At 52.8% G+C, this 26,481-nt stretch overlaps 1 protein-coding gene across 1 annotated transcript; it reads left to right on the top strand.

The window, feature by feature from the left end:
- Nucleotides 1–2,058: 2,058 nt before the first annotated feature.
- On the top strand, nucleotides 2,059–26,165 carry LOC309441092 (mannan-binding lectin serine protease 1-like; the record flags this gene model as incomplete). The annotated part of the gene is given in 12 exon segments (XM_082055500.1): nucleotides 2,059–2,078; nucleotides 2,080–2,232; nucleotides 4,206–4,431; nucleotides 11,645–11,822; nucleotides 12,079–12,210; nucleotides 12,703–12,899; nucleotides 13,191–13,338; nucleotides 13,847–13,965; nucleotides 14,814–14,892; nucleotides 19,425–19,562; nucleotides 20,570–20,644; nucleotides 23,616–26,165. Coding segments are annotated over 12 exon segments (2,361 nt in total). The 3' UTR covers nucleotides 24,512–26,165.
- Between the last annotated feature and the right edge of the window lie 316 nt (nucleotides 26,166–26,481).

The following is a 26,481-nucleotide window of genomic DNA, read 5'->3' as shown; positions in this document are numbered from 1 at the left end:
GGATGGGGACAAGCAGTGGGGCAAGGAAATTCCCCAGGATCTGGCAGTCTGGCAGGGAAATCAGCTCAGAAGAGGGCTCCTGATGGGACCTGCGGTTACATGCCTCTTGGGCATCCTCTGCCGCCTTCCAGAGCCCACAGGGTCAGCGTGGACACTTTAAGCCCATGCTACACCCAACAACATGGTCCAAAACCATGCCGAGTTTCTGCTGCCACTTCATGTGTCCCAGTCCAGCCTCACAGTGTAAACAGAGACTTTGACCCCCAGTGATCTGGCTTGAAAGAAGCAGCAGCAGGCAAAGAAAATGGCACTTCAGAATTAAAGTTGCCCCTGAATTAGAGGAACTGTTCCAAATAGCTATGGAAGGCTGTTGTGATGGAAAAATGAGGGTATGAAGGACCCACCCTGCAGAACAGGCAGGGAAAAAATAGATCACAATGTATTCAGGGCTCAGACAAGACCACACTTGCTTGCAAAAAATAAAGCCTTGCATTTGACACATTGCTTACATATTAATTAGTTTGATCAGCTTGCCTGGGTGTGTTAGCATGAGTGAGAGCTTGTGTCTGTACAGTGATGAGCTGTTAAAACCTCCACAATAGAGCTACAAATAATGGCAGACTGAGATCTTCCCTTTGCCCACAGCCTTTCTGCTGTTCTTCTAGTGCTTTTCCACTCATATTTTTCTATTTTACTTCACTGTGTCTCCCAGGTACTATTTCTCCCCAAGTGCAGAACCAGAGGTCCACAGGAGCAAGAGAAGCAGCTTCTGCACAGGAAGCCAAAGAACTGTCACCCCCCAGAGCACAAAGACAATAAATGGAAAAGGAGGAAAACTCTATTTTCTTCACTAAATCCCCTTCTTTCCCAGCTTCTCCGGGATGGCTGGAGGGGCAGCAGCCGCTGCAGAGGCTGGAATTAACCGCCCCTTTAACAGCAGCGCCGCAGCCTGACTTCAGCGAACTGAGGAGGGCTGGGAGCTGCTGCTCCAGGAGTGATGCCAACACATCCCTGTTTCCCGGCTTCTTCCCCACTCTTGTTTGTGTGCCTTTTAACGTGCCACATATGTATCCGTGCCTGCCAGTGGATGTCTGCAGGGTTTACATTAACCAGCTCAAGCTGAGGCTGGTAAACAGCTATTAAAGTTTTGCTCTTCCTGTCTCCAAGGGTGTCAGTTCTGGACAAGGGAATCACTTGCATCCTTCAACTTCCTACAGGCTATTCTCTTGTTTGTAGGCTCGAATGGATCTTCCCATTTAGATATGCAGACAACAGGGGTTCGGGTTGGTCTGTGCCTGGCACAGGGAGGGGAAATGAATTTCCTGTGGCTTAGTTGGGAGTGTTCGTATTTATACCTTTTTCCTCGACAGGAGGGAGCCAGGCTCAAAACCTGTAACTTCAGTGTTTAAAGTTCTCACTCCTAAGCAGAGTCCAAATCTACAGCTGTCCGTGTCCTGGGACAAGCTGCTGAACCCAGCAACTTCTCACCTTTGTAGGAGGGTGCAAACTAGGTTCCGATTTTATTCACACTGTCACAACTCTCAAGTTTCCTGGAAACCAGATTCCGGTCCGAAACGCTGCACGGCACCGAGCGGAGAAGCCAAAAGCAAGTCCTGAACACCCATCCCAGCTGCCACACCACCACTAAAGCTATTTATCCCCGCACCGTTTTCTTTTTTCACACGTTCATGCCTTCTGTTTTTGCTGGAGCCTCCGACCCTATTGAGAGGCAAATTTTAGCCATCTGGCAAAGCAGGCTGTAGGGAAAGGAATTAAAAAAAAAGGAGAGAGAAAGAAAAAAAACACAATGTGCATGGGCACACACGCGCACACACTCACACACACACAAAACTCTGGAGATTAGGGAAGACAAAAACTTGGCTGAATGGCGCGGGTTTTGCTGGGGCGCACGGGCAGCCCCGCGGCGGGAGAGGCGGGAGCGGCGGGCGGGCGGCGGGGAGGACGGTTCCAATGCAGGCAGGTCTGCCTGCCTGCCCGCCTGCCTGTGGGGATGTGGGGAACGGCTGCAGGCAGGGGAAGGCGTGACCTGCATGGAAAATGCCAGACAACTCCAGACGCACACACACATAGGCGCGCACACGCTCACAAATCTCCGGACGGAGATAAGGCGGACGGCGGAGCGTTTGGAAGGAGGCAAAGCCCTCCCCCGCAAAGCAACCGGCGATCCTCCCCGCCAAAGCCACCGGCAAACCCTCCCGGCTGCAAAATGAGGTGAGTACCCCCGCGACAGGGTGACCCCAGGGTTCCACATGCCGTGGGCGGGGGGCACGGCCGGGCAGGGGGGCCGTCCCGCTGGGGAGGTTTCCCTCTGATGACCGTGGCTTCGGTTTCCCCATCTGCGAGCAAGCGAGAGGTTGCTCATGCCTGGGCTTCGTGCTGCAGCCCAGCTTGTGTGCTGGCATCCCGGCAGAGCCAAAGGGAGCTTGGGGTGACGGGCACGCAGCGGTGATGGGCACACAGCCGGGGGTACCGCTCTGCCATGGCCCATGGGTGAAAAGGTGCAACAGAGGCTGGATGTGCTGCACGGGCTTCAGGTTTCTGTGCACGCCGCGGTCGTTTATCACTTTTATGTGAGGTTAAGACTTTCCTGGCATGGGAAAGAAGTTTGATGTTGTTTTGCCTCCCCTGTTTAAAGGGAAAGCAGAGAGTTGCACCGGCAAATGGCCCAGTTCAAGTCGAGAAGGTGATGCCCATTTACCCCAGCTGAGCATCCAGCCCCCCATGCGTGTACCCTGACCAGAGGAGAAACAGATTTTCCCTTCACACATGTTTGTGGTTTCAGACAAGCTGTCAGAAAAGGGCATGTTCAACCTCATGCTGCTTGAAAGAAAAATCAATCCAAATTTCTCAGCTCCCATTAACTTTGTTTTGTAATGAAGAGCTGGGAAAAGTGATGGCACTACACAAATGAGTCTCAGAAATCTACTGCCCTGGTTTTGAAAGAACACAGACAGGTTAAAAATAATCCACTTATATAGCTTCAATTTCCTCACTAGCATACCTAAATCAAGCCCTGATTTTGAAACCAAGTGTACGTGTACATGTGAGTAATTCCAGCTCCTGTAATACACACCTACAAGCCTTTGCCAGGCCTTAGTACCTATTTTAGAAAGTGGAAATTTTATTTGCTAATGGTTCTAATTTCCTGCATGTTTCTTTTACTTTGTGCACTCCACTGGGTGTAAAGAGCCTGATGTCTGCTCTTCTTTCTGGGTTCCATGCAATGGCACAGGGTTTTGAGTATGCACCTCCAGCACAGGCAGTGCTCTCCCCTTGCACAAAGAAATACGTGGTTTACGCTCCATTTCGTGCTCAAATGGAGCTCAAGGCTGGTGCGAGGTCAGCTGGACTGCCACTGATTTACCTGTCCTCTGCCCTTCTCTGGGACAAAAAAGTTCCTAACAAGTTGGGACCAACTCTTTAGGCTGAGGATTTTTAAAAGCTGACTTGGATGACAAAAGATCTCTAAGGATCTCAAACTTTGTGCTTCTCCATCTGGGGTGAGTGGTACCCTAAGAACTGAAGAGAAGAAGAAGAAAGTAAAAGGAGAAGAAAAACAGAAAATAGTGGGGAGTAACATGCTGAGTTACACTGCTGGGGCCCCAGTCCATCCTTGCCCAGCTGCAAAGATGTGTGCTGTCTATTGAGAGTCAACAATCCCAATTTGGCAGGATGAGGCTAAGCAGCAATAATAATAATGATACTTAGCAGTTATTGCCATGATGCTTTCATTAAACCAATTTAGAAAGCGTTATTATTTTATTAAGCATCCTTATGCTTATTCTTCCATTAAATGAAGATTTGCCCATCAGAGCCCCATTAGTTAAAGGAGATGTTGCCAGCAACTGCTGCTCCCAGAAGCTTGAGAAACACCGAGATCCTGATGGAGCCCAGAGCTGTCTGGGAGCTGTGGAGGTGGCTTTGCATCGCACGTGGCACCTGCATCACCCACCTTCCAAAGGGACTTTCCCCTTCTGGGAAACATGTGCAGCTCCTGCCGTCACCTTCATCTCTGTGGCTTGGCGGAGGGTTTACTTATGGTGATGTGTTGATGTATCAGCTCTCCCAGACATTTCAAGTGTCTGACCTTACATGATACAACCCACTTGGGAAAACAGACTGAACGCTCAATAGGTTTTGGCGTTGTCAGAGTTTCATTTCATCTCCCCATGTGTGTTTTCCAGGTACCCCCTGACCTGGTCCATTTGTGCCTTGCTGCTCTGCGTGGCAGATGCCATTGAGCTGACAGACATGTTTGGGGAGATCCAGTCTCCCAACTTCCCTGACTCGTATCCCAGCGACTCAGAAGTGACATGGAACATCTCTGTGCCTGATGGATTTAAAATCAAGCTCTACTTCATGCATTTTGACTTGGAGTCATCCTACCTCTGTGAATACGACTATGTGAAGGTGAGCTGTGGTATCAGGGGCAGATGGTGGGATAGACAGCAGACCTGTTTGGCCAGCAAAGAGAGGGTAGTGCTGGAAAAGCTGGAAACAAACTGGTTTTCCCCATTTATTTGGCACAAGAGTTGTCAATCCAGTGCACAACTGGGAGAGCATAGGCAGGCTGACAACATCCATTGGACTAACAGTGAGTGGACACCAGATTCAGAGCTGAGCCACAGAGGACCAGATTTCTGAAAGTATTTAGGCACTTATTTCTCATTGAACTCAATGGGATTTACATGCTCATGGGCTGATGAAACCCCTGTGGCAAAGCCCCTAGCCTGTGGCACACTGGTGCTAGCTACGGGCAAGGAAGACCCCTGAGCCATGGCCATGAGTGCATCTTACAGCCAGCCTGGATCCCTGGCCGTGGCTTTGCAGGATCTGGGGACATCCCGTCCAGCCCCAGGGGAAGCAGAATGGAAAGGTTAGACCCAAGCTTGAGGCAGCAAGCTGGGGTCTGCAGGCAGAACCCCCCCAAGCCGCAGGGGACAGACCCAAAGACTCTCTTAGGTTCCATGCAAACCCATGTCACAGCTTAGATGCAAATTTCAGGGCCATTGCTGGCAAATCTCTGCAGCACAAACTATGGTGGTTTCCAGGGAGCTGTCATGGACAAAACCACAAAAGATTCCAGCCTGCTTCATTGCTGGGCAGTAACCCATCAGAAACCGGGTGGGCCACACACAGCAATGCCACAGAGCATCCTCACCCCTTGCACCACAGCTTTCTCCAAGCAGGACTCTCCTTATGTCCAGGACAAGCTGGGTTCTCCGTATCTTTGAACTTGGTCAGGTTTGGTGCTTTCTAGCAGACCAGCAGTAGCAAGCAGGTGCTTTCTGCTTTTGCCTGGCTGAACATGCCTTATCCCATCACCCGGTGCAACTTCCACAGGGGCAGGTGGGGGTTGCACCCAGATTTTGAAGTGCAGAGCTCAGCCCTGCTTCTAGCTGTCAGCTAATTGAAATTATTATTTTATTCTTGCCCTAAGAAAACAAAGGAAACATTTGTGTTTTTCTCCTCTAGGATCTGTTCGCTGCTTTAATTTCCCCTTTGTGCTGGCACTCATTCCGCTACTAACAGCTCTCATTGAGGTTTGATTAGTTCTTTCTGCTTCTGCTGGATCTTCTCCAAGCACAAGGGCCAGGGACATATATAGAGATATATTGCTTTAAAAACCCAATAAGCTCAAGGGGCAGATTTCCTGGAAACTTTCCCCATTCCAAGCTTTACCCCTCCTCCCACCCTTCACCCCCTGCTCTTTTTTTTTTCCTTTTTCATAAGGCTCCCTGTTATTTGGCCATTGTGCCAACTTGGCATCACAGCTCTCCCTGCTGCTGGATTTCCATAAGAAGGTGGTATTTTTCACAGGGATTTAGATCTCAGCTGTATAAATTTGCTTGGGGCTGTAACTCAGCTTGCAGAGCCTCCACCACAGAATTACATTTTTAAAGTGCTGAAAATGGATGGATTACGGCCGATTCGTAGGCTACTCCACTGGGTAAGGGGTGCAATCTTTAATGCTGCTAAACCACCAGCTTAACAGACATTAAGGAGAGCAACAAATGACTCCATGGCTGTTTGCCTTCTTGGGTCTGTGTGTCCAGCCCCTGTCTGTATGAGCTCAAGATGTAAAAACAGCATCAGCCTGCTCTTTGACAGAGGCCAACAGCGCCTGGCTAACAGAATATAATTATAGACCCAATGCTTACAGGTGCTTCTCTGCAATACTCTGCCAGCGCCAGTGAAGATGCTCAGAAAGCCACAGGTGGTATCTGCATTCAATGGCACTCGATAGATTCCCCCTCCATTAACTTTTCCCCCTCCATAAACTTGTATCATTGCTTTCTGAACTCATTAGTGACTTTAATCTCTGCAGCGTCCTGTGGCAGAGAGTTGCACAGGTTTAATATATAATTACATGTGTATGTGAAGAAACACCTTCTTGTTTGTTCTGACCAGGGGTTTGACCATGGCTCTCCATCAGGGTCTTCATCGTCTTGACTGCAATAAGAAGGAGGTCAAAACGGGGGCTGAACAGCCCCAGTGCAAGGTGGGGACCCAGCTCAGGACAGGCAGAAAGCCACCGTGCCCTGGCCTTTGCTTTCCTTGCCGCTTTGGCTGCCCATGTGCCCGAGATCTCAAGCAGCGTAGAAAGTCATCCTGCGTGCCAAGCTCAGGGCGAGCCGAGCTGTAAACCCGCGCGGATCTCTGCCTTCGGGGTGGTCTTCAGAAGGGAACAGTTTCCAGAGCTCTGAAACAATGGCTAATTAAAACAATAGCTGTTTATTTATATATATAAACACATATATGCGTGCAAGTGTGTATATATATAAAAAGAACATGGCTCCTAACACAATGCTCAGAGGCCAGGAGGATTGTTTGTGCGAACGGGGATGGCAGAGACAAGGAATGGTACTTTGGTAAGGAAGTGAGCCAGGAGGAACAGCCACCCCCAAAATATCCACCCAAAGAACATCAGCCCCACACAGGTAGGGAACACCAGCCGCTTGCACCTCAGCACATCGGAGACAACCTCTCCTGGGTTTTGGATGGCCATCTAGGTCAGGTCCAGGTGCATGAGAAAGGAGCAGCCATCCACATTGGGTTTTCAGCTCCTGCCCTCCACTCTGCTTCTCGGCAAGTTCTGCCCGGCTCATCACTGTCCCCAGGGACCTGTTTTGCGGTTTCCTCATTTGTGGGGGGCCTCACCATGGTTTGTCCAGCTGCTTTCTGGTGTCACCCGGCACCGAACGCTTTTGCGCACACGTCTCCAGCACTGGCCTGGGGCATCCTGAAAGCCGCGGGCATGACCGGGAAATTGGGTTAAGTGACTTGCCTAGTGTCGCTGGGTTGTGCTGTGGCAGAGACAGGGAAATGGGAGATGAAATCCCAGTGGAGGCCCAGAGATAGGACATGAAATCCCAACTTCAAGGGGCCTTCATGAGTAAGTCCCCAAGCTTATTAGGCAGATCTGAGCCTGGGCTCCAGCCTGTGAGATTTTGCACATAACTCGGTCAAGCCCTGAAATGAAATCAAGCCCTGAGGGCATGGCAGCCAACTTGGGACCAGCTTCTTGATTGCAGTGAGTTTTCCCCCCATCCACTTATGGCAAGTCCTTGTGGGCTCACAGTCCTTTTGGGGTTACATGTCTTCAGCTCAAGCCCTACCACTGAGTCCTGGTTCAGAATGGCACATGCTTGAGATCTGGCAGGTTTCAGCACATGCCACAGGATTTTGCCTTTCCTCCTTCAAAGCCCAGGGGCTGTTTGTGATGGGCGTCTCCAACTGTACAGGAGGGCAGAGGGGTCCATGACACTTTGTGGGTCTGGTAGGTCCCATCTTCCCTGACACAAGCCAAGTCTCCCTTGAATGCATCTCTTTATGTTGTGTTCAGACTCCTGCCCATGTGTGGCACTTGGGACACTTTCCTGCAGCTGCTGTTCACACCTGTGTCCCCAGGGAGGCTCTGTGTCATGCACCCAGGCAGGACTGCTGTTAACCTCATGTGTGAGCGCTCAGAAATAAGGCACAGCAACCTGTGGGAGGGGACAATCTCCAGACACCAAGCCAAGTCCACAGGAGGGGAAACCAGCCATCGTCCCCTTTCACCTACGGCACGGTTGCCATGTATGTCCCCGTAGAAATTCAGGTGCACATTTGCACAGGAAAGGACTGTTAACATATATCAAGGAGAGGATGTGTGCGTGTTGGGGAGAGGATCTCCAGGACACCTAGATGCAGTCTCCTGCTCCCATCTGGGACTGTCCCATCCCTGCCTTGTTTCCAACAGTCAGCAGCAGCAGCATCAGTCGTTTTGCAGAACTCCTGTTCATCTAGGTGTTGCCTTCTTGTGTGCACACTAACTTCAAGGTCAGGGGCTGTTTGAAGCCTTTCCCTGTCTCTGAGCATCTCCTCCCCATGTCATGTTCCCAGTGTCTTCAGCCCAGCGCTTCGATTTCTCTGCCTAATGAGCTATTTATATATATTACAAGGAGCGTGTTTGGCCTTCATCAGTCCAATTAGTGCATTCCTGGAGGGCTGGAGAGGGGGACTGGCGGCTGTGTTTCCGTATCGCCGGCTGCCTGCCCCCCTCCAGCAGCAGACACTGAACTGTCGGGCCAAATTCTCCGTGGTGTTTGTGGTGTTTGATTAACCCATCCGCTGCAGGAGGCATCTCTGGAGCATCGCTGCTCCAGCATTCCCAGCAACCCGTGCCCTGGTGCAGCATTTCTTTGCTGCCAAGCCAGGGCACCCAAGCTCCTGCCTCCTGTCCCAAAGGGGTAAGTCAATATGGGGCACAGGGGGGTGGCACGGCTTGGGTCACCCCTTCTCTTAGCTGCGGTCCAAAATGCAGGGGGAACAGAGCCATAGCCACGGAGAGACCCCATCTGCCCCCTTCTAGAGAGGCAGAAATGTTGAGAAGGGAGTGAGAAGGCAAGCAGAAACAGGGGAGACGGTGGGAGGCGGTGGCAAGGGTAAATTTAAGACATAAGAGTGTCACTATATTTTATTTTTCAAAGGAGGATTCTTTCAGCGTATTTTTATAGGGAATTTCTCTGCGGCAATTGATATTTCCCTTAGGGACACATCTTCTCTAGTGAAAACGTCGACATCGTGACCCGAGAGGGAGAAACTCCAAACAAACAACCAGGATTTAATTACCAGCCTGCTCGCTGGATGTAAATGATCTATGAAAAAGTATACAGTCCTCAGCAGAAGCAGCAAATATTAACCAGGGATGATGACCTCTCTGTTTAGTTTACTGCCGGAGGGCTGTCTCTGCTCCCTGTGGCTCAGGGCATGGGACCCGTCACAGATAAGGGGCTGTGGATACCTTGGGTGAGGAGAGCGAGGGTCTCTTGGGCCTCATCCTGCCACTCCGGGGCTGTATCCTGGGATGCTGGGGGTGATGTTGGGGCTGGCCCCAAGGTGGGAGCATCCTCAGGACAAGACACAAGGCACCAGTGAGGTTTTATTGTGCATGGGTGATGCTGTGCTGCAGGTCCCGCGCCGGCTGGGGCTGGAAAGGAGGGATGGGAGCTCAGACGGTGGCTCGCGTGTCCTTGCAGACGTGACAGCCACCAGTCCCGCACAAAGGAGCTGGCTGGAAATTGCTCCTTCCCACAGGTTTCCTTCAGAAAAAGCAGTTTCTGCAGAAAAGGCTGCGTGCCGCACGCTTGCGCAGCCAAGACTCTGTCAGGTCTGAAATGCCATTGTCCTTTGCTTTTGGTGATGGCGCTCCCGTTTTTCAGTCTGAAACGCTATTTCATTTCAAAACAATCTTCTCTCAGATTTAAAAGAGATTCTAAAGCACCGCAGTATATTTCAAAGGGATTGAAACCAGATGGATCCCGAATTACTTGTTTTCCTTTTTTTTTTTTCAGAATGTTGTTTCACAAAAAAAGAAAAAACGAAATTCAATTGAGTTGTTGTCTCAATGCAGGGCGCGTGTTTTTTCTCCAAATTCTCAAAATTTATCATCGGAAAGTCTCTCTCTTTTCTGGCCAGCTCCAGCTGGTATGAGAGGATGGAAAATATCTGGAGGCAATGTCAAGGCATGCTGAGTTGCCATTTCCACGTTGGCTTTCCCTGGTGTGAGCGAGTTTCCGCCTGCTTGTTCAGCCCTGGGAAATTTCCCTTTCAGCCGCAGACCCTCCCCAGCGGGCACATCCTGGGGGTCTGCAGGAGACAGGGATGCAGCCGGAGGAGGATCCCACCTCGCCAAGGCCACTCAAGCTGGGGACAGCATTGCAACACCTCTGGGACTCTGTGGGTCCCCAAGCAGGCGGCTGTTTTCCCCGGGCACAAGGTGGGGGGGCCGCACACTTCATCACGGCCTCAGTAGTGTTGGCTTGGCATGAGCAGCGACAGGCTGGCATAGTGGTGTTCATCATCGCATTCCTCAGCTGAGGAGTTATTCATATTCAAATTTCCTGGGGGAAAACAGGCAGGGTGCTGGGAATGAGCTGGGAGAGGTTGTGGTAGAGACACGGGCTGGGGATGGGATGTGCGGGAGAAGATGGGGTCAATGCTGAAATAGTCCTGGGGAAAACGGTGAAGAAAAAGGAAGGGAGGGAGTTTCAGGGATTTTCCACAGGTGTTACAGTGCTTGAAGTCACAGGCACAGCCATGCTTTACAGGGATGTACGTAAAGCCTGGTGAGCACACTGAAATTATGTCAGGGCACGCTGGCCTGTTGGTCCCCTCCTGTAGCCCTCTGGGCTCAGGGTTCTGAATCCAAACCACGCCTGGCACTGCAGACCTGGAGCCAGACAGGGACTCTGGATGGCAGGGACAGGACCATGCCAGTCCAGGGGACAGAAACAGCATCCAAATTACAGCTACTGCTTTACTGATGTAAAACCAATGGCCAGGGGCTTCTTTGGGGTCCCAGTGCCCTTCCAGCAGCACAGCACTCACACAGATGCTGCTGCCCAGCTCAGTGTTCAGGCTGAGGGAGGAGGTGAGTGGGAGAATCTCGGATGCCGACAGCTCTGAGTGGAAATGACACGACCTGGGGTTGATTTTCACGTCCTGTCATCTGCATGCCACCTGCCCATGTCCTCACCCCAACTCCCAAACAGGCTTTCTCCCTGCATCCTTTCCTTACACCTGCCAGCTGCTCTTGACACCCAGGATGCTGCCTGCTCTCTCAGCATCTGCTTCGGGGGTGACCCTGAACAGAGCGGGCAGACCGGAGTGCCCGTGTTCATTTTGGAGAAACCGTTTAATTGCTTTACTGCATTAACAGCATCTCAGAGAGCTGGAGCGGCAGGAGTCAGACCTGCCAAGCTCTGAGCATCTCTGGGGTGACTCTTGGCTGCAGGAGGTGATGTGAATGCAGCAGGAGTGGCTGCAAGTTGCTGTTTCAAAGATGTCCTGGGAAGGGCCAAGGCAGTGCAGGGCCAAACAGGATGGGGCATCCAGAGAGGCAAAGCTGCATCCTTAGGCTGTGGCCATCTATGGCTGCTGGATGGGCAGCATGTCCCATGGTGACATTTCTGAGCCCTGGCAGGGACAGGCTGGGCAAGCAGCGGCAGAGATGTGAGCTCTAAGGTGCAGATCAAGATTTCAAACCCAGCCTGGTATCCTCCAGGAAAGCACCATGGGCTCTCTGGGCTTGCAGATATCCAAGCTCTGCCAAGTGCCCACCCTTTCTTTCTGCTCACAGATTGAAGCTGAGGATCAGGAGCTGGCAACCTTCTGTGGCAGAGAGACAACGGACACAGAGCAGGCACCTGGCCAGCAAGTGATCCTGTCCCCGGGGCCCTACATGGGGCTCACGTTCAGGTCTGACTTCTCCAATGAGGAACGCTTCACCGGCTTCGATGCCCATTACACCGCCGTGGGTAAGCAGTGGTTAAGCCTGCAGGACCGAGTTTCTAGGGCAGCATAAGAAATTTGAGAGGACGACATCCCAGACCAGCCTTGGGGAACATAGCAAAAGTCCTTGTGTGCAGCCCGTGGGCTGTGTGAGACTCGTTTGGGTGCTTGTGTGACCTACCACATGGGACAATTAGTTTCTCAGTGCTGTGGCAGCAGTCTCCACGAGTGAGGTGTGGAGGGCTCCAGGGTGACCTCCCTTCCTTGTTATCTCCATCCTAGATGTGGACGAGTGCCTGGAGAAAAGCGATGAGGAGCTGGCGTGTGACCACTACTGCCACAACTACATCGGCGGGTACTACTGCTCCTGCAGGTTTGGCTACATCCTCCACTCCGACAACAGGACCTGCAAAGGTACCACCCAGGCACAGCTCAGACAGGGGGACAGTCACACGCAGGGGTCCCTGGGCAGGCAACAGACATACCAAACACAGGCAAAACTGCTCTTTCTTGCTGCCAGGAGGGATGAGGTCCTTCTTTCCCTACAAACCAATAGCCTGGGACTGGAGAGTGCCCAAGGCCTGCAGTCCTCTTGCACGGGGAGGAGATGTGGTTTCTCCATGGGCTGTGCTCCTCAGCTGAGCCCTACAGATCTCCTCAAGTCAGAGAAATTAAAAGGTTTAGCCTCTACTCTGAATCTGCATCATGGAGATTAGCTGGGATTAGCTCCCAGCCCAGGACCTCTATGCCACAGGAGGTTGGCTGTGTGAGGTTCTCCTTGCAGGGACCCATATTTGGGGTCCACGGACCCAACCAGCAGACCCCACTCCACTGGGAGGGCCCCTGAGCATGGTGAGGCTGGGATGCAGCTGGTGGGGTGCTGAGCGAGCCCTGGCTGTGTTGCAGTGGAGTGCAGCGACAACCTCTATACCCAGAGGAGCGGGGTGGTCACCAGCGCCGACTTCCCCAGCCCCTACCCCAAGAGCTCGGACTGCCTGTACCGCATTGAGCTGGAGGAGGGTTTCTTCATCACCCTGAGCTTTGAGGACAGCTTTGACGTGGAAGACCACCCTGAAGTGACCTGTCCTTATGACTACATCAAGGTGAGCTGGGTTCTGCACACTCCTCCTGTCCCACTCTCCTGTTATTTCCCTGGCACCCTGCTGGTGGGACCAAAATTCTTGGGTGTAAACGGGGGCGATGAAGCCAGCAGGAGTCCTGTTGCTCTACTGAACCCACATCTCTTACCACACCTGATTTTGACCCTCTCAGCCAATGGTGACCCTCTTTCAGTTCATATCCCCCCAACACATGGTGTTTAATCCCCACTGCAGTGAAGTGTCCCCATCCATCAGCCTCAGGGATCAAAGATCCACTGTTCTTTCCCTTTGCAGATCAAAGCCGGCCACAGGGAGTTTGGCCCATTCTGTGGAGAGAAGTCCCCAGGGCGCATTGAAACCCAAACCAACAGCGTGCAGATCCTCTTCCACAGCGACAACTCTGGAGAGAACAGGGGCTGGAAGCTGTCGTACACAGCAATTGGTAACTCCTGCTGCTTTCCTCTGTTTGCTGGTCTTGGGCAATGGGAAGGGCTTTAATAAACTCTGCAGGTGGAGACCATGATTTTGGTGGTCTATGACCCTGTCTCCAGAAAGTGTCTGTCACAGAAATCACAAGAGAGGAATAAAATAACATGGAGCCCTCCCTTCAAAGGGTGCTTCTTTTTTCCTGTGCCAGATGGGCCCTGAAACAAGACCACATTGCAAAGCAGCGCAGTTTGGGGCAGGATAATTGCAAAACCTCCAGTTATTAGCTCCCAGTCTTGTAATGCCCAAAGCCAGGAGCAGCCCAGGACTGGGGAAAAGACCTGGATCCTCCTTTCCTTCTAGGAGAAGAGCCTGGCTGAGCCATATTAGTGTAGGTTAATAGCAAGAGCAGGGCAGGGATGCTCAGACCCTGCTACAGGGGCTGGGTGGCATAGCTGGGACTCTCCGTTTTCTCCGTTTATTCAGATTAGTTTTGTTTTTCTTCGTTTGCTCTTTATTCAAAGGAAACCCGTGTCCACTGGTGCAGCCACCAATCAATGGGAAAATTGAGCCTTCCCAAGCCAAGTACACCTTCAAAGACCAGGTTGTCATCAGCTGCAACACTGGATACAAAGTACTGAAGGTATGGGGTGACAGCGTGGAGCTGGGCAGCTGGGTAGGAAATAGGGAATCCTCCCTCCCGGGACTACTGCATCTCTGGGAGTGTGAACACAGCCCACACACCATCCTTACCCGCTCTCCAAGGGCAAGGACAAAGCTTCCTATGAGAGCCACCAGCTTTCTTTCCCAAACGTGCAGAGGAAGAGAGGAGATGGCACTTTCCCAAACCACCCTCTCAGCATCCCTCTGCAGCCGGTGAGCTCAGAGGATGCCAGGTTCGGCACCTCTGCCAGAGAAAAAGTCAGCAAAAGCCTCGGGAGAGCTGCCAGCGCTCTGCCTGCTCCTCACCTCGACGGTGCTGGCTCAGCTCCCCAGGCAGAGCCCAATCTCCACAGACCGGGAGGTCCCCCAGGACTTTGGGACAGCTTTGGAGAGTCAAGGGGGCCGGGATTTTGACAGGCACTCTTCGGGAAACAGCTGAGAACCACAGGGATTGTGGGTGACTCACATGGTGGCTGTTGTCCCTCCAAAGCAGTAGCCCGCTTGGACTTCTGACATGGAAGCTGGATATTTCTCCAGTGTCTCCTCAGCCTCATACTTCATGCAGAGCTGCCTCCTTACCCAGCACTTACAACAGGAATAAACTTCTCCATTTGTTTTGCATTCAGTATGTCACTGAGTTTCTAGCAACAAGAAAACCCTTCAATTTTTTCATTATGATTTTATTGCATGTTTTAACTAGAGAAGTCCTCTTCCAGGGGGGTCTGGCTATTTCTTACTAAAGCACCAAGAAATTGACTTCCTGTGGTGGGATGAATTTCCTTGCTTTGTACATTGATGGTCCTTTTTTTGCTGACATCTTCTGCACAGGATAACCTGGAAAGTGACTCCTTCCAGATTGAGTGTCTAAAGGATGGGACATGGAGTAACAAGATCCCTATCTGCAAAAGTAAGGACGCCCTTCCCCACCCTGCCAATGTCCTTTTCCTTCTGAAACCGTTTCATGCTAAGGGGAGCTGCTCTGCCAGAGCGGAGTTCTTTACTCAGAGACACAAACCCAGCCAGAGAGGCTACGTAACTCTGTAAAGCTCTTTTGGCTCGTTCTTGGATAACATAACGGGGCTTGCTCCAAATGCCACAAGCAGGATGTTGGTGCTTTTATTTAGATTACTCATATAACTTGATTTGCGAGCCGCTTTGCTGTCTCCCTGTCAAAGAGCAACCCGGGCTCTTGAGAGCTGGCTTTGCTGGATAAATCTGGGACAACTGGGGACAATCCGGTTCCTAGTCCAAATTTCCTTCCTGGTGGAGGCTGCTAAGTCACAGGGGATTAGAGAAGTCCCAGGTACTAGCCTAAACTGAGCACTGCTCAACTAAGTGAAAGGGGAGAGAAAAGTTGCCCAAATACTTACAAACCTCAAAACAGGAGAAAAGGGGAGAAGAAAGGAGATGACATTTGGAAGGATGGGTGACGATTTTCATCATCTCTTCTTTCATCTAACCCATCTCCTCTCTCAGTTCACGTTTGGGAGGTGTACCTGTTAACACCTTTTCACTTTTCCCCCAAACACCCTCAGCCCTTGGGGAGACTCTCACTGCTGCTCACTCTCCTGTAAGGCTGCCCAGAGAGGAGTAAAGCAGCAAACATGCTCCAAGAAGCTCCCAAGTTCTTCCAGAAGAGGAAGCACAAGATATTCTCAAGGGATGTTGGAATGCAGGCTCTCCCCATATGGGCAGATCCTTTTTCTTTTAATGATACTGTGCATCTTACCCTAGGAGAGTATTTCTGGGGTTTTAATTCATGTTTTCTTACTCAAAATGGAAAACGTGAGGCTCTCAGGCCTGCTAAATAGATTCATAGCTGAAAAGGCTCCTTAGAAGGTTTGGAGTCAGTGACGCCTCTGCCCTACCAAGGAACTCCCCACTCCTACCGCTCTCACTACCCCAGTCTCCCACTGACTTTATCCAGCTTGAGCAGAGGTCAGATAAAAATCAGTGTTGCCTAATAAAAAAAGAACAAAAATCTAGGTAAATATTTCTAACCTCAAAAAGTATTATTTTTTGGAGAAAATTGAAACGATTACCTGCATTATTCCAGCCAGACTGGAACTAGTCCCTTCTTGCGTGATATGACTCACTACACTAAATTTCTAAGACTGTTTTTGGAAAGCCAAGAAGCCCCTAAATGGGCAACTCAGGCCTGCAAACTGCAATGCCTCCCACCTCCCCGGGCTGTCTGGGAGAGGCAGGGCACGAGCAAAAACAGTTTTAGAAAGCAATGCAGAAAATAGAAAACTTCTCAGCCAAGGTGGATAAAATCCAGATCCGTGGCCTGGCGAGGCTAAACACAACCCTGTGACAGCTTCTCCCAGCCGCTGTCCCCGGGTTGCCCCGGCTGAGCAGAGCGAGCGGGTCCCCAGCTTGGCTGTGGCTCCGCCAGCATCTGCGGCACCCTGGCATGGCTCGCCGGGTGCTCATTAACGATTTCTGGTGTTTTGGGGGTTGGGTTTCCTGCATGCCTCTCTCTGCTCATCTACTAATTGGGCTTTCTCTCTCTGCTTTCCTCCTTCCCTTCTGCTTTCGGTGCAGCTGCAGATAGAGCCGACAACGAGACAGAGGGAAGAGCCGGCTCGGAGCGAGTGGCCGCGTGAGGCTGGCGCCGGCCGCACCGCCCGACGGGCAGCCTGTCTCAGTTCCCCTCTCTGATCTGTCCGGCACCCAGGGCAGGTCCCCTTTGCCCCTGGCCCGGCTGCCAAATCCATCTCCGTGGCTTGTCTAACTGGCATGGCACTCTTAACCCCTCCACGCCTGGTGCTTTGTTAACTCCGTCTCGAGAAGGGGGAAGGAAATTTGGAGTCAAGCCCCGTTATCCTGCTGCCGTGCCACCCCAGGGGGAAGGTGCCTCTCTGGTCCTGACACCGCTGCCCGGGGACCGCGTGCTGCCGCCAGCTCCCAGCACGTCCTCCGCATCCCTCCCTCTCCGTTCAGATGCCTCGGCCCAGCTCAGCTCCCCCCGACCGGCAGAGGTTGCGCAAGGGGCGCATGGCTGCCTGGTTCTTTGTTTGTTTGTTTGGATTCAGCCTCCCGCTGCCCTTCCTCCCTGGCCCAGCGTCACAAATAAGAAACACTCATTCCTCTCCTCTCTCTGAGCATCTTGGCACCTTTCAGATCCTCCAGGCTAGGAGGCCTGGAGGATGGGTTAGCATCACCCGCCCTTTCCTGGAGGCACCAAGCCCTGGCACCAGCACAGGGCGATGGATGCTCCTCTGCCTCCCCTACACTCCTCACTGTTGGTCCAGCACAGCCGAGGTCAGGCTGGTCTCAGGCTGGTTGCAGCTGAAGGAGGTCAGAGCCCAGTGTCTCGCCCCGTTCATGTTCCCAAGAACCCCAGGTATACACCCTGGGCTTCCTGAGGCATTGGGGGCTTCACTGGGAGGATGCTGGGATGTGGATCAAAGGCTGGGAAAGGAGGAGGAGGTCTGTGTTGGGGAGGTTGATCCAGCTCTGCTCCTACAAAGTTGGAGATGCTAAATGGCCTCTTTCCTGAGCGAAAAGTCTGGAAAGGCTAGCGGCACAGACTCTGTCCCCTCACCCTTTCAGCAGGACCCAGGAAACTGGTGGGGCAACACCTCTGTGCAAAAGCCCATTCTCCAGGCATCAAGCCTGCCCTAAGCCTGGGGGACATACAAGGAGGGGACAGGCTATGCGGACCTGTGGGTGCTGCCCTTCAGCCATAAACAACCCAGAGCAGCTGTGCAAGCCAGACTGGTCCCCCAATACCCATTCCCTCCTTCCTGCAAGCCCCACCATCCCCCAGTGCCTTATAAAGGTCCCACGGTTGCTGAGACAGTGCACAGAAGCACTGTGTGCCCAAGCATCATGGGAAGAGACCAGGAAAGCTCAGGCCAGCCAGGGAGACCCTGGGGCTGGTGAAAGGGATCTGTGTCCCCTTCTCTGTCCCTCTGCAAGGCACAGCTACCTAGAGCCCACACCCAACCTGGCTACACCAACACATCCATCCCATCACCTGCTGTCCCTACAGGGGGATGAAGGGGGCCATGGTGAACACCAAGCTGCAGCATTTTGCTGTAAACCAGGCTTTTTCACCCAAGCAGTTGAGCAGCCCTGAGCATCGTACACATCCCTGGTGCCAGCTACTTCTAGTGAATTCTCTGTTCATTAGCCTGGATCACTGCATGAGGAGTTGGAGCTCCTGTTCTCACCCCGCTTCCCATCCTGGAGCACATGAAGAGCCATGTCATCCCTGATCCACAGGACCTGCTTTCTGTGAAGTCGCCTATACCCTACTCAGCTCCTCATCTTAAATGTGGCAGAGCCCATTTCCACAGCACTGCATGTCCCAGACAGGATCAGACACAGTTACTGCCCTCCCCTGGGGCAGGTCCTCCAGGATGGGGCAGGGGGAGGTTGCACAGCATCACCCGAGTGTGCTCTGGACTGCCCACATGTCAGGGAGCTGCAGCTCCCGTGGGTGGCTCCTGGCTTTGGCAGATGAAGCACCTTGCAGCCTGGGGTCCTTCCTGTGGCGGGTGGCACAATCCAGGGGATAAGTTGGGGAGAAGAGGCTGGGCAGGGCACTGTGAGGGATCTGGGGGAGAAAAGTGACCATGGACAGGCCATGGGGAAGGGCAGTGGCACCCTGGAAATCCTCCTTCCACTACATCCTGAGCCCACACCAGGGGTGGGTAAAGCCAAAAGCCAAACCTGCCCATGTCCTGGGGAGCTGGTGGCATCTCAGCCACATCTGCTGGCCTTACCCCTGCCTGCAGACCAGCCAAGTCACATTCTCAAAGTCCTTCATCTCCTGCTGACGCAGGGCAGCCAGGCCCTGGATTTGCTCAGCCTGAACTGTAAACACTTATCAGAACTGTTTGGTGAGCAAGACCCAAAGCAGGAGGGATGGGGCCATGCTCTCAGCCTTGTGCACAGAGGACCTCCCTCGATGCATGGGGTAGGTTAGTGAATCCCTGCCTGCTTTTTCCTAAGGGACGCAGAGAGACACTCTAGGAGCATCTCCCAATAGCTCTCACCTGCCAGTACAGGTTTCTTCCCCTCTCAAAAGTATAGCAGAGAGATCTTGCACCAATGAAGGGCTCAGGAGGGTTTCCCAGCACGGGGGTCTCCAGCAGCATGAGTAGTGTTGGCCATACAGCCTGTGGGTGTGCCGTGCCACTGGTGTTCAGCAGTGCTGGACGTGTGCCATGTCTTTGCAGGGTGTCCATGGTGGGTTTTCACAGGGCCAGGCTGCCCTGCCTGGGGACAGCCTCCTGCTGCCATATGAGGCCATGCCAGGCTGTTCCCCCTGCACTGCCCTGCAGAAAAGGGATACAGGACTATACGGGCCCTCGCTCTAGCCCATGGGACCATCATCACATGCCAAAGTTCAGCATTACTTGAGTGCTGGCTGGCTGGATACCCCAAGAAACAGAACTCAACCCACACTTCTGTGTTGGCTTTCAGTTGCTGACTGCAAAGAGCCACCGGAACTGGAGCATGGCTTTGTCACCTTCTCCTCCAGGAACAACCTCACCACCTACCGAGCAGCCATCCAGTACCACTGCCAGCACCCCTACTACCACATGGCCCCCAACAGCACTGGTGAGCAGTGGGGCTGGGCCCCATCCCCACAGCACGGTGCGGGTGGGAGTCTGGTCATGCATGTGTGCATTTGCAAGTTGGGGGGAGCTTGGGATGGTCACTCTGGGATGCATTGCAAGCAACAGGCTGTGGATGTAGCCTACACACATCATACCCCATGTCAGCACTGCCTGGATTGTCAGACTGGCCACATCCTGCTCCGCAATGAGGTAGGATGGAGTTAGCACTGCCCAGTGCTTTGCCTGTGTGTTTCACAGCCTCGGCAGAGCAGTGTGGTGGCTCTTCTGCGCTCTGCCTTCCCACCCTGCCACCTCCTTCCTGTAGCATATGAATTTTTCTGTGTGTCTGTGGAAGGAGCTGCTGCTGGAGAGAGCACCAGGTCCACCAGCCACAGAAGGGGCTCCACAAGGCTCCCCATCCCAGCACACAAAAGTCCCGAGTAGCTGAAGCGATAGCAGTGGGATCATGGCAGACTGAGTTTCCCCTTATCACCCTGGTCCATAACCAGAGACACCACAAGGTGCTTTGCCAAGCACCACAGGTCTCTGCACCATTTGGACCCAGCTCTGGGCAGCAGAAGGGGTGTGCATACATCCCAGCCCTTCTCCCTCCTCCTCCCTCAGCAAGAAAAGCCAAAGGATTTCCTCACATTCCTGTCTCCCAGCTCATATCCCCCTGGACACCCGCTGGCCCCGTGCATCTGTTCCCAGCATCCCACATGCATTAGTGGAATGAGCACTGGCAGCATTAATGGGACAGCAGCTGCCAGCCGAGGCTGAGGGCACAGCACAGCCCTCCAGACAACTCAGGGCAATGACACCAAGAATGGTGGCACGTCCCCTGCATGGAGGCAGGGCTGGAGGACGCCACAGGGGATGGAGCACAGGTCACTTCCTACTCTGGAAAAGGGTTCGAAGGGTCGTGACAGCTGGACAACATCTTCTCACTGCAAAAGACACCCCCTCATGCCCAGGTCACAGCCCAGCTAATACTTTGTTCTCTTCCAGCCACCTACACATGTGACGCATCAGGGGTCTGGAGGAGCGAGGAGCTGGGGACCAAGCTGCCATCCTGCCGACCAGGTACTAGTGCTGGGGCAGCTGGTTCCCGCAGCAAGGGGTGCGGAGCAGGAAAGTCCAGGAGGAGATGCCTCCATGCCTGACCTGCCACTACCCTAGGCAGGGACCTGTTCCCTGGTGACAATGCCATATGCCTTGGCTACACATATCCAACTGGCTGGGAGGGTGATGGGGACAGAGACCTCCTGCTATCCCAGCTGGCCCAGACAGTCAGGGTGCAGCGGTGTTACTGAGCAGCAATGATGAGGGCATGTCTTCCTAGCGGTATAGGGCTGTCACCCCAGCTGTCAGGGTTCCCTGAGCTCCCTGCTCTCACAGACAAGGAAACCAGCAGCCCCAGGGCAGAGCCCACTGGCCATGTTCAGCCCCCAGCATCACCAGGGATGGCTCCAGCCAAGGGCAGAGCAATACCTGCCCAGGGCTGCTGGCTGTCAGCTCCCATTAGCAGCGCGTCCACATGCAGGAGCAATTAGCACCTCTTCAAGCCCTGCAGAAAAACCCATCCACTTCACAGGGAAGGAAAAGTCCCAAGCCTTGGAGCAGTGGCAGAAATGTTTGCAGCCAGCAAGTTTCCAGGCCAGGCGCCCATTTGGGATTAAACAAAAGTCCACGAGATGTTGGCTGACCACAGACAAGCCTGGAGCCAGGTCTGGCTGCCAGGCGGAGGGGCTGGAGGCAGCCCTGGTGCGGGTTGTGGTCGGATGTGCAGGGACAGCTCTCCGGAGAGCCACGGGGATCCAGCTGCCATGCAGCAGCTGCAGCTGCAGCCACCCCAGAGTGCAGGAGCTGGCTCAGCCCATGGGTATCTGCTCTTCATCCATGCTGAACGACTGCAAGACCAGAGGAGACACCCCCTGAGATCCCCTGCATCCCACGGAGCTCTGAGACCAGGGCTGTGGCTGCTCTTGTTGCAGTGTCTGCTCCCTGCATCTCTCCTTGATGTTTCATCCTGAACTAATTTGAGCTGGGAGCATATGGGGACATCTTTTGGGATCATAGCTGCTTTCGTGGGCCATTTCCAGGCCTCCTGATTAGTGACAGAAGTCAGAAAGTTCTTCAGGAAAATGGAAAATCCCAGAGAGAGGGTGACGCTCTCCTGAGATCGGGATCTGCAGGCAGCAGCTGGCCAGCTGCTCTTCAGATCCTTCCCCTGTGTCTCACGCCACCTCCCTATCAATAGAAACTCCTCTTCCAGGCCACTCCGTGCCTGCCTCTGCCATTAGTGGGAGCATTTGCAGCCTGGTCAGCATTTTTGATATGTAATTTAATAGAATAAATATTTGGCTGGATGCGCTTCCTCTAAAACCATCTCCCTGGAACAGCCGTCAGCTTTGGTGCAGCAGACCAGCTGGGCTGGGACGCACGAATTATTTGCCTGAGCACATTTTCTATTCCTTGCAGCAGTGGGAAAGGCAGGGGAGCGGAGCACAGGCAGAGACACTCACCATGCTCCCTCCCTGCCGGAGTCACAGTTTTCCTGGCAGCAGATCCCAACCGCAAGAAATCCACGTGAGCAGCTTCTGGTGCTCCTGCTCTGGTTCAAGGCTGACTCAGCCCCCATCCCGTCCCCCTGGGGAGCAAGACCCTCTTTCTGTGAGGCTTTGAATCTTCCGCTCGCAGCACAGGGGGCATCAGGGCAGAGTCCTGGCACTTTCCATGGGGGATGTGGGCTCCCCTTGCAAACTTGGAGAGATGAGACTAGTGCGTGAGCTGCTGCGATCTGAGACTCTTACAGCTGTAGAAGTACAAGCCCAAATAAATTGTCACCACCTCCCAGCAACATCAGCACCCCCAAGGAACCTGGGGGTGCCCCTCCACAGTGCTGCCACTGGGAAGAACCAGCCCCACCACCAACAGCTATGTCCCAAGGAATTACGTTCCATGGGAACAGGATTGTCCCTGCCCACTCTGTCCAACCCTCTCAGGGCCACCTTGAGCATGTTGAGTCTCTCCTCTTCCTCACGCCATGTCACAGAGTCTTGATAAAGCTCCTGGAGGCAAACCAAGCAGCACATCAGGGCTCTTCAGACATTAATTCTGGGCCTGTTGAGAAGCTGAGCAGACAGATACTGGTTTGGCTGCCAGAATTGTGATGGGGACTTGAGATGCACGAGTAAAGCCCATGGTGCTAGACAACATCCCACAGCTGAGACTTCTCCAGCCACAGCTCCTCCAGGAGAGCAAATGCCATGACTGTGAGACCACAGACCTCGTGACAGGTCTCAGAGCAAGGGGTGAGGCTGGGCTGATGTCAGGCTCCAGTCCTCCCACTGGTGTTCCACTGAGTTTCTCAGCACGCTGAACAGAAGCCAGGCAAGTGTTTGGATGGTCTGGGAAGGGCTGAAAAAGCTCACGGGACATGGTGAGGCTGCAGGATTACTCATTTGGTCTTTCTGCTTCTGGAGTGGTGTGGGGCCAGCCAAATCACCCCAGAAACTGAACTGCAAAGTGAGAAATTGCAAAGTGCAGGCTGGCCCTCAAACCATCTCCTTGTCCCACCTATCAGCTCAACTGTACAACAACCCTTTAAGTCACAGGCCTGTTTTACTGCAATCCAGGTTTGACAGAAACCATAGCATCTGCCAGGTCTTCGAGATAGCAGAAGGATCCCTCCAGTTGCCCTTCCCTAAGGAATCTGGTAGCATCATGGTCCCCATCTGGAGCACAGATCACATAGATGTAAACCAACACTAAGCTCTGATACTACTTAGAGTACTTGAAATCCCACCTTGGATCACATGTTTTGCGGAATCCATGCCTTGTTTCAGTGTCAGGAGATCTGGTACACCTTTGGGGTAGCTAACCCTAGATGAAAGCCCCCACAGCCCCATACCATGCTATACACAATTCTCAGACACAGTGAGTGTTTCATTTGAAGATAACCAGCAATGTGGCATAATCTACAGGGATGTCCCTTTTCATTTGTCTGCTAGATAAGTGCTGGGAGTCACTGTCCTGTCCTTTTTGTCCCCAGTGTGCGGCCGACCGGCTCGTCCTCTGCCTGGGATCATCAAGCGCATCATCGGTGGGCGAAACGCAGAGCCTGGCTTCTTCCCCTGGCAGGCCCTGATTGTGGTGGAGGACATGTCCCGGGTGCCCAACGACAAATGGTTTGGCAGCGGAGCCCTGCTCTCGGACTCTTGGGTGTTGACAGCCGCCCATGTGCTCCGCTCCCAGCGGCGAGACAAGACTGTCATCCCTGTCTCCAAGGAGCATGTCACCGTCTACCTGGCCCTTCATGATGTGAGGAACAAGATGGAGGCTGTCAACCGTACAGTGGAGAGGATCATCCTCCACGAGGAGTTTGACATCCAGAATTACAACCATGACATCGCTCTGGTCAAGCTGAAGGAGAAGGTGACCATGGGGAACTACGTCATGCCTGTCTGCCTGCCCCAGTTCGAGCATGAGCTGGAGGGGCCTCACCCCAACACGCTGGGGCTGGTGGCTGGCTGGGGTATCTCCAACCCCAACATCACGGTGGATGAGATCATCAGCTCGGGCATGAGGACACTGTCTGACATCCTGCAGTACGTCAAACTGCCGGTGGTGCTGCACGCGGAGTGCAAGACCAGCTACGAGTCGCGGTCAGGGAACTACAGTGTGACCGAGAACATGTTCTGTGCCGGCTACTATGAAGGTGGGAAGGACACTTGCCTGGGAGATAGCGGGGGAGCCTTCGTCATCCAGGACCCCGGAACCCTGAGGTGGGTGGCCCAAGGGCTGGTCTCATGGGGTGGCCCGGAGGAATGTGGCAGCAAGCAGGTGTATGGTGTGTACACCAAAGTCTCTAACTATGTGGACTGGGTGGAGAAGAAAACAGGCTCCTCTGAGAGGTGGACATTTCTGGACCCGGAGCTGCCGAGATGAGTGACTAAGCAGCCAGCTGCCGCAGATCCCTTTCTTCTTATTGTTGTTTAATGTGCTCCAGACTCTGGTCTTTCGCAAGCAGTAGCCACGATGCTCAGCGCACGCCAGGCCTTTGCCAGCCTTCCACGTCATTTGTTTCGCTCGGTCCCACATCCCTTCACTTGCGCACTTAGGAAATGCTTGCTGGGAGCTGAGGGAAGGGAGCCAAGGGCAGGATCTCAGCTGGTGTCCTCAGCTTGTGCTGCCCGTCTCCAAACCTCACCCAGCCTCCCCAAAAGCCGGGACAAAGGCACAGCGATGGAGGCAGCACTTCCCTGCCACCAAAGCTTTGGGTCATGCACAGAGAATTGGCCCCACCCCTGGGGATCTCTGGCCAGATCTTCCCGTTGGACAACACAACTGCAGGAGCTACAGACAATGCAGGAAACCCAGCTGGGCAGGTCCTCCACGCTGTGGAACTTCTCTTCTGTGGAAGGAGTAGTGAGAGATCCTTGGGGGTTTACTGGTTATTTTTATTTGCAAACAAATGTCCCTGCTTGATGGCATCTCAGGTGACGTCCACCTGGCCCCAGGGATGTGAGGATGCATCCATATTAGCCTTAAACTTCGGCCATGTCTGGAAAGCTAATGGCTACCAAGATGGCACCAACCCAAATGGGCTATCCTTACCCCACCATGTGAGATGGGTGCCCCACAGAGAACACAAGGACAGGGAGAGGGATTTGGACTCACTGTCACACTCAGTTCCAGCCACCAAAACTTCTCTGACCCTCCATCACTTCAAGCGCTCTGCAGTCCTCCCCTCAGACTAGCTCTTGGAATGGTTTCCAGCCACAGCAGACCTCCCAAGTAAAGTTTTCCAACACATGAGACAGCATGACATCTGCTGTACCTAAGTGATACTTATTTTCAGCACAATCAGATAAAATGCCCTTCCTTGGTATTTCACCTCTTCTTTAGAGGTTGGGTAGTCCTGCATGGCAGTGCATTCATTCTTGCAAGAACCTAGTCCCTTTTAACTGCTTTGAAGGTCATAGATTGGTTGATTTAGAGGTTACTGGTGATGTCCAGTGTTTGTTCATGGCTCTGCTGGCCTGTTGCAGGTGTCCAAGTCACTCTAGACTGATGCCAACACATCAGAAGTATTCATATCTCCCCAGCCTCCCTCCACGGCCTTTGCAGACAAGTTAGCCCCACCAAGGAGCAAGGTTGGGTGAGCTTACCTTCCTTCAGCAGGGACTTCATCTCCTCTAGTTGCTAGCAAAGCCTTCCTGTAGCTGTAAACAACATGTAAAAATTGCCTGCTGTCCTCCCTGCATGCCTGTAGCCTCCTCTGGGCCTGTCCTCCTCCTCTTCTGGTCTTGCCATGCAAGGAAGGAGTCAGCAGTGAATGAGCCACTCTGCCATTTTGCTATTGTCCAAAAAGCCATTTGCATGTAGAGGAGCAAAAGGCCTAAGGAAGGCTGAACTTGCAGACACGCTAAGAACTGTACTCTTGTCATGTCATGTAACTACAAGATATTTTTATATATATATATATATATATTTTTTTTTTTTTCTTTTTTGATACGGCATTCTGTAAAATATCCAATATCACGTAAGGATGGTTCTGTGTTATATTCCTCCTGAGAACAAAGTAAAACTTTGATATGTACTGAATTTGTGCCCTGAGGCCTTTATTCCAAGAAGAACATGGTCAAGGCTGTTTGCCAGTCTCTGCCACACATGCTCCCATGGGGATTGGACTAGATGATCTTTTGAGGTCCCTTCCAATCCCAAACATACTGTGATACTGTGATACTGTGGATTCTCACACTGTCCCTCACCCTGATTGCTTCTCATCCATGGCCTGTGCAGCTTCATGGACTGAGACAGACCCCCCACCAGCCATAAATACAAATTGCAAAGAACAGCAACAGATCAGATCCTGCGCTTTAATTTTTTATAGCCTTAGCACATCGCTGAAAATA

The sequence above is a fragment of the Streptopelia decaocto genome, assembly GCF_964273445.1.
Source record: "Streptopelia decaocto genome assembly, chromosome: 6".
In the NCBI taxonomy this organism is placed as follows: Eukaryota; Metazoa; Chordata; class Aves; order Columbiformes; family Columbidae; genus Streptopelia; species Streptopelia decaocto.
This window is presented reverse-complemented; position numbering and strand designations above follow the sequence as displayed.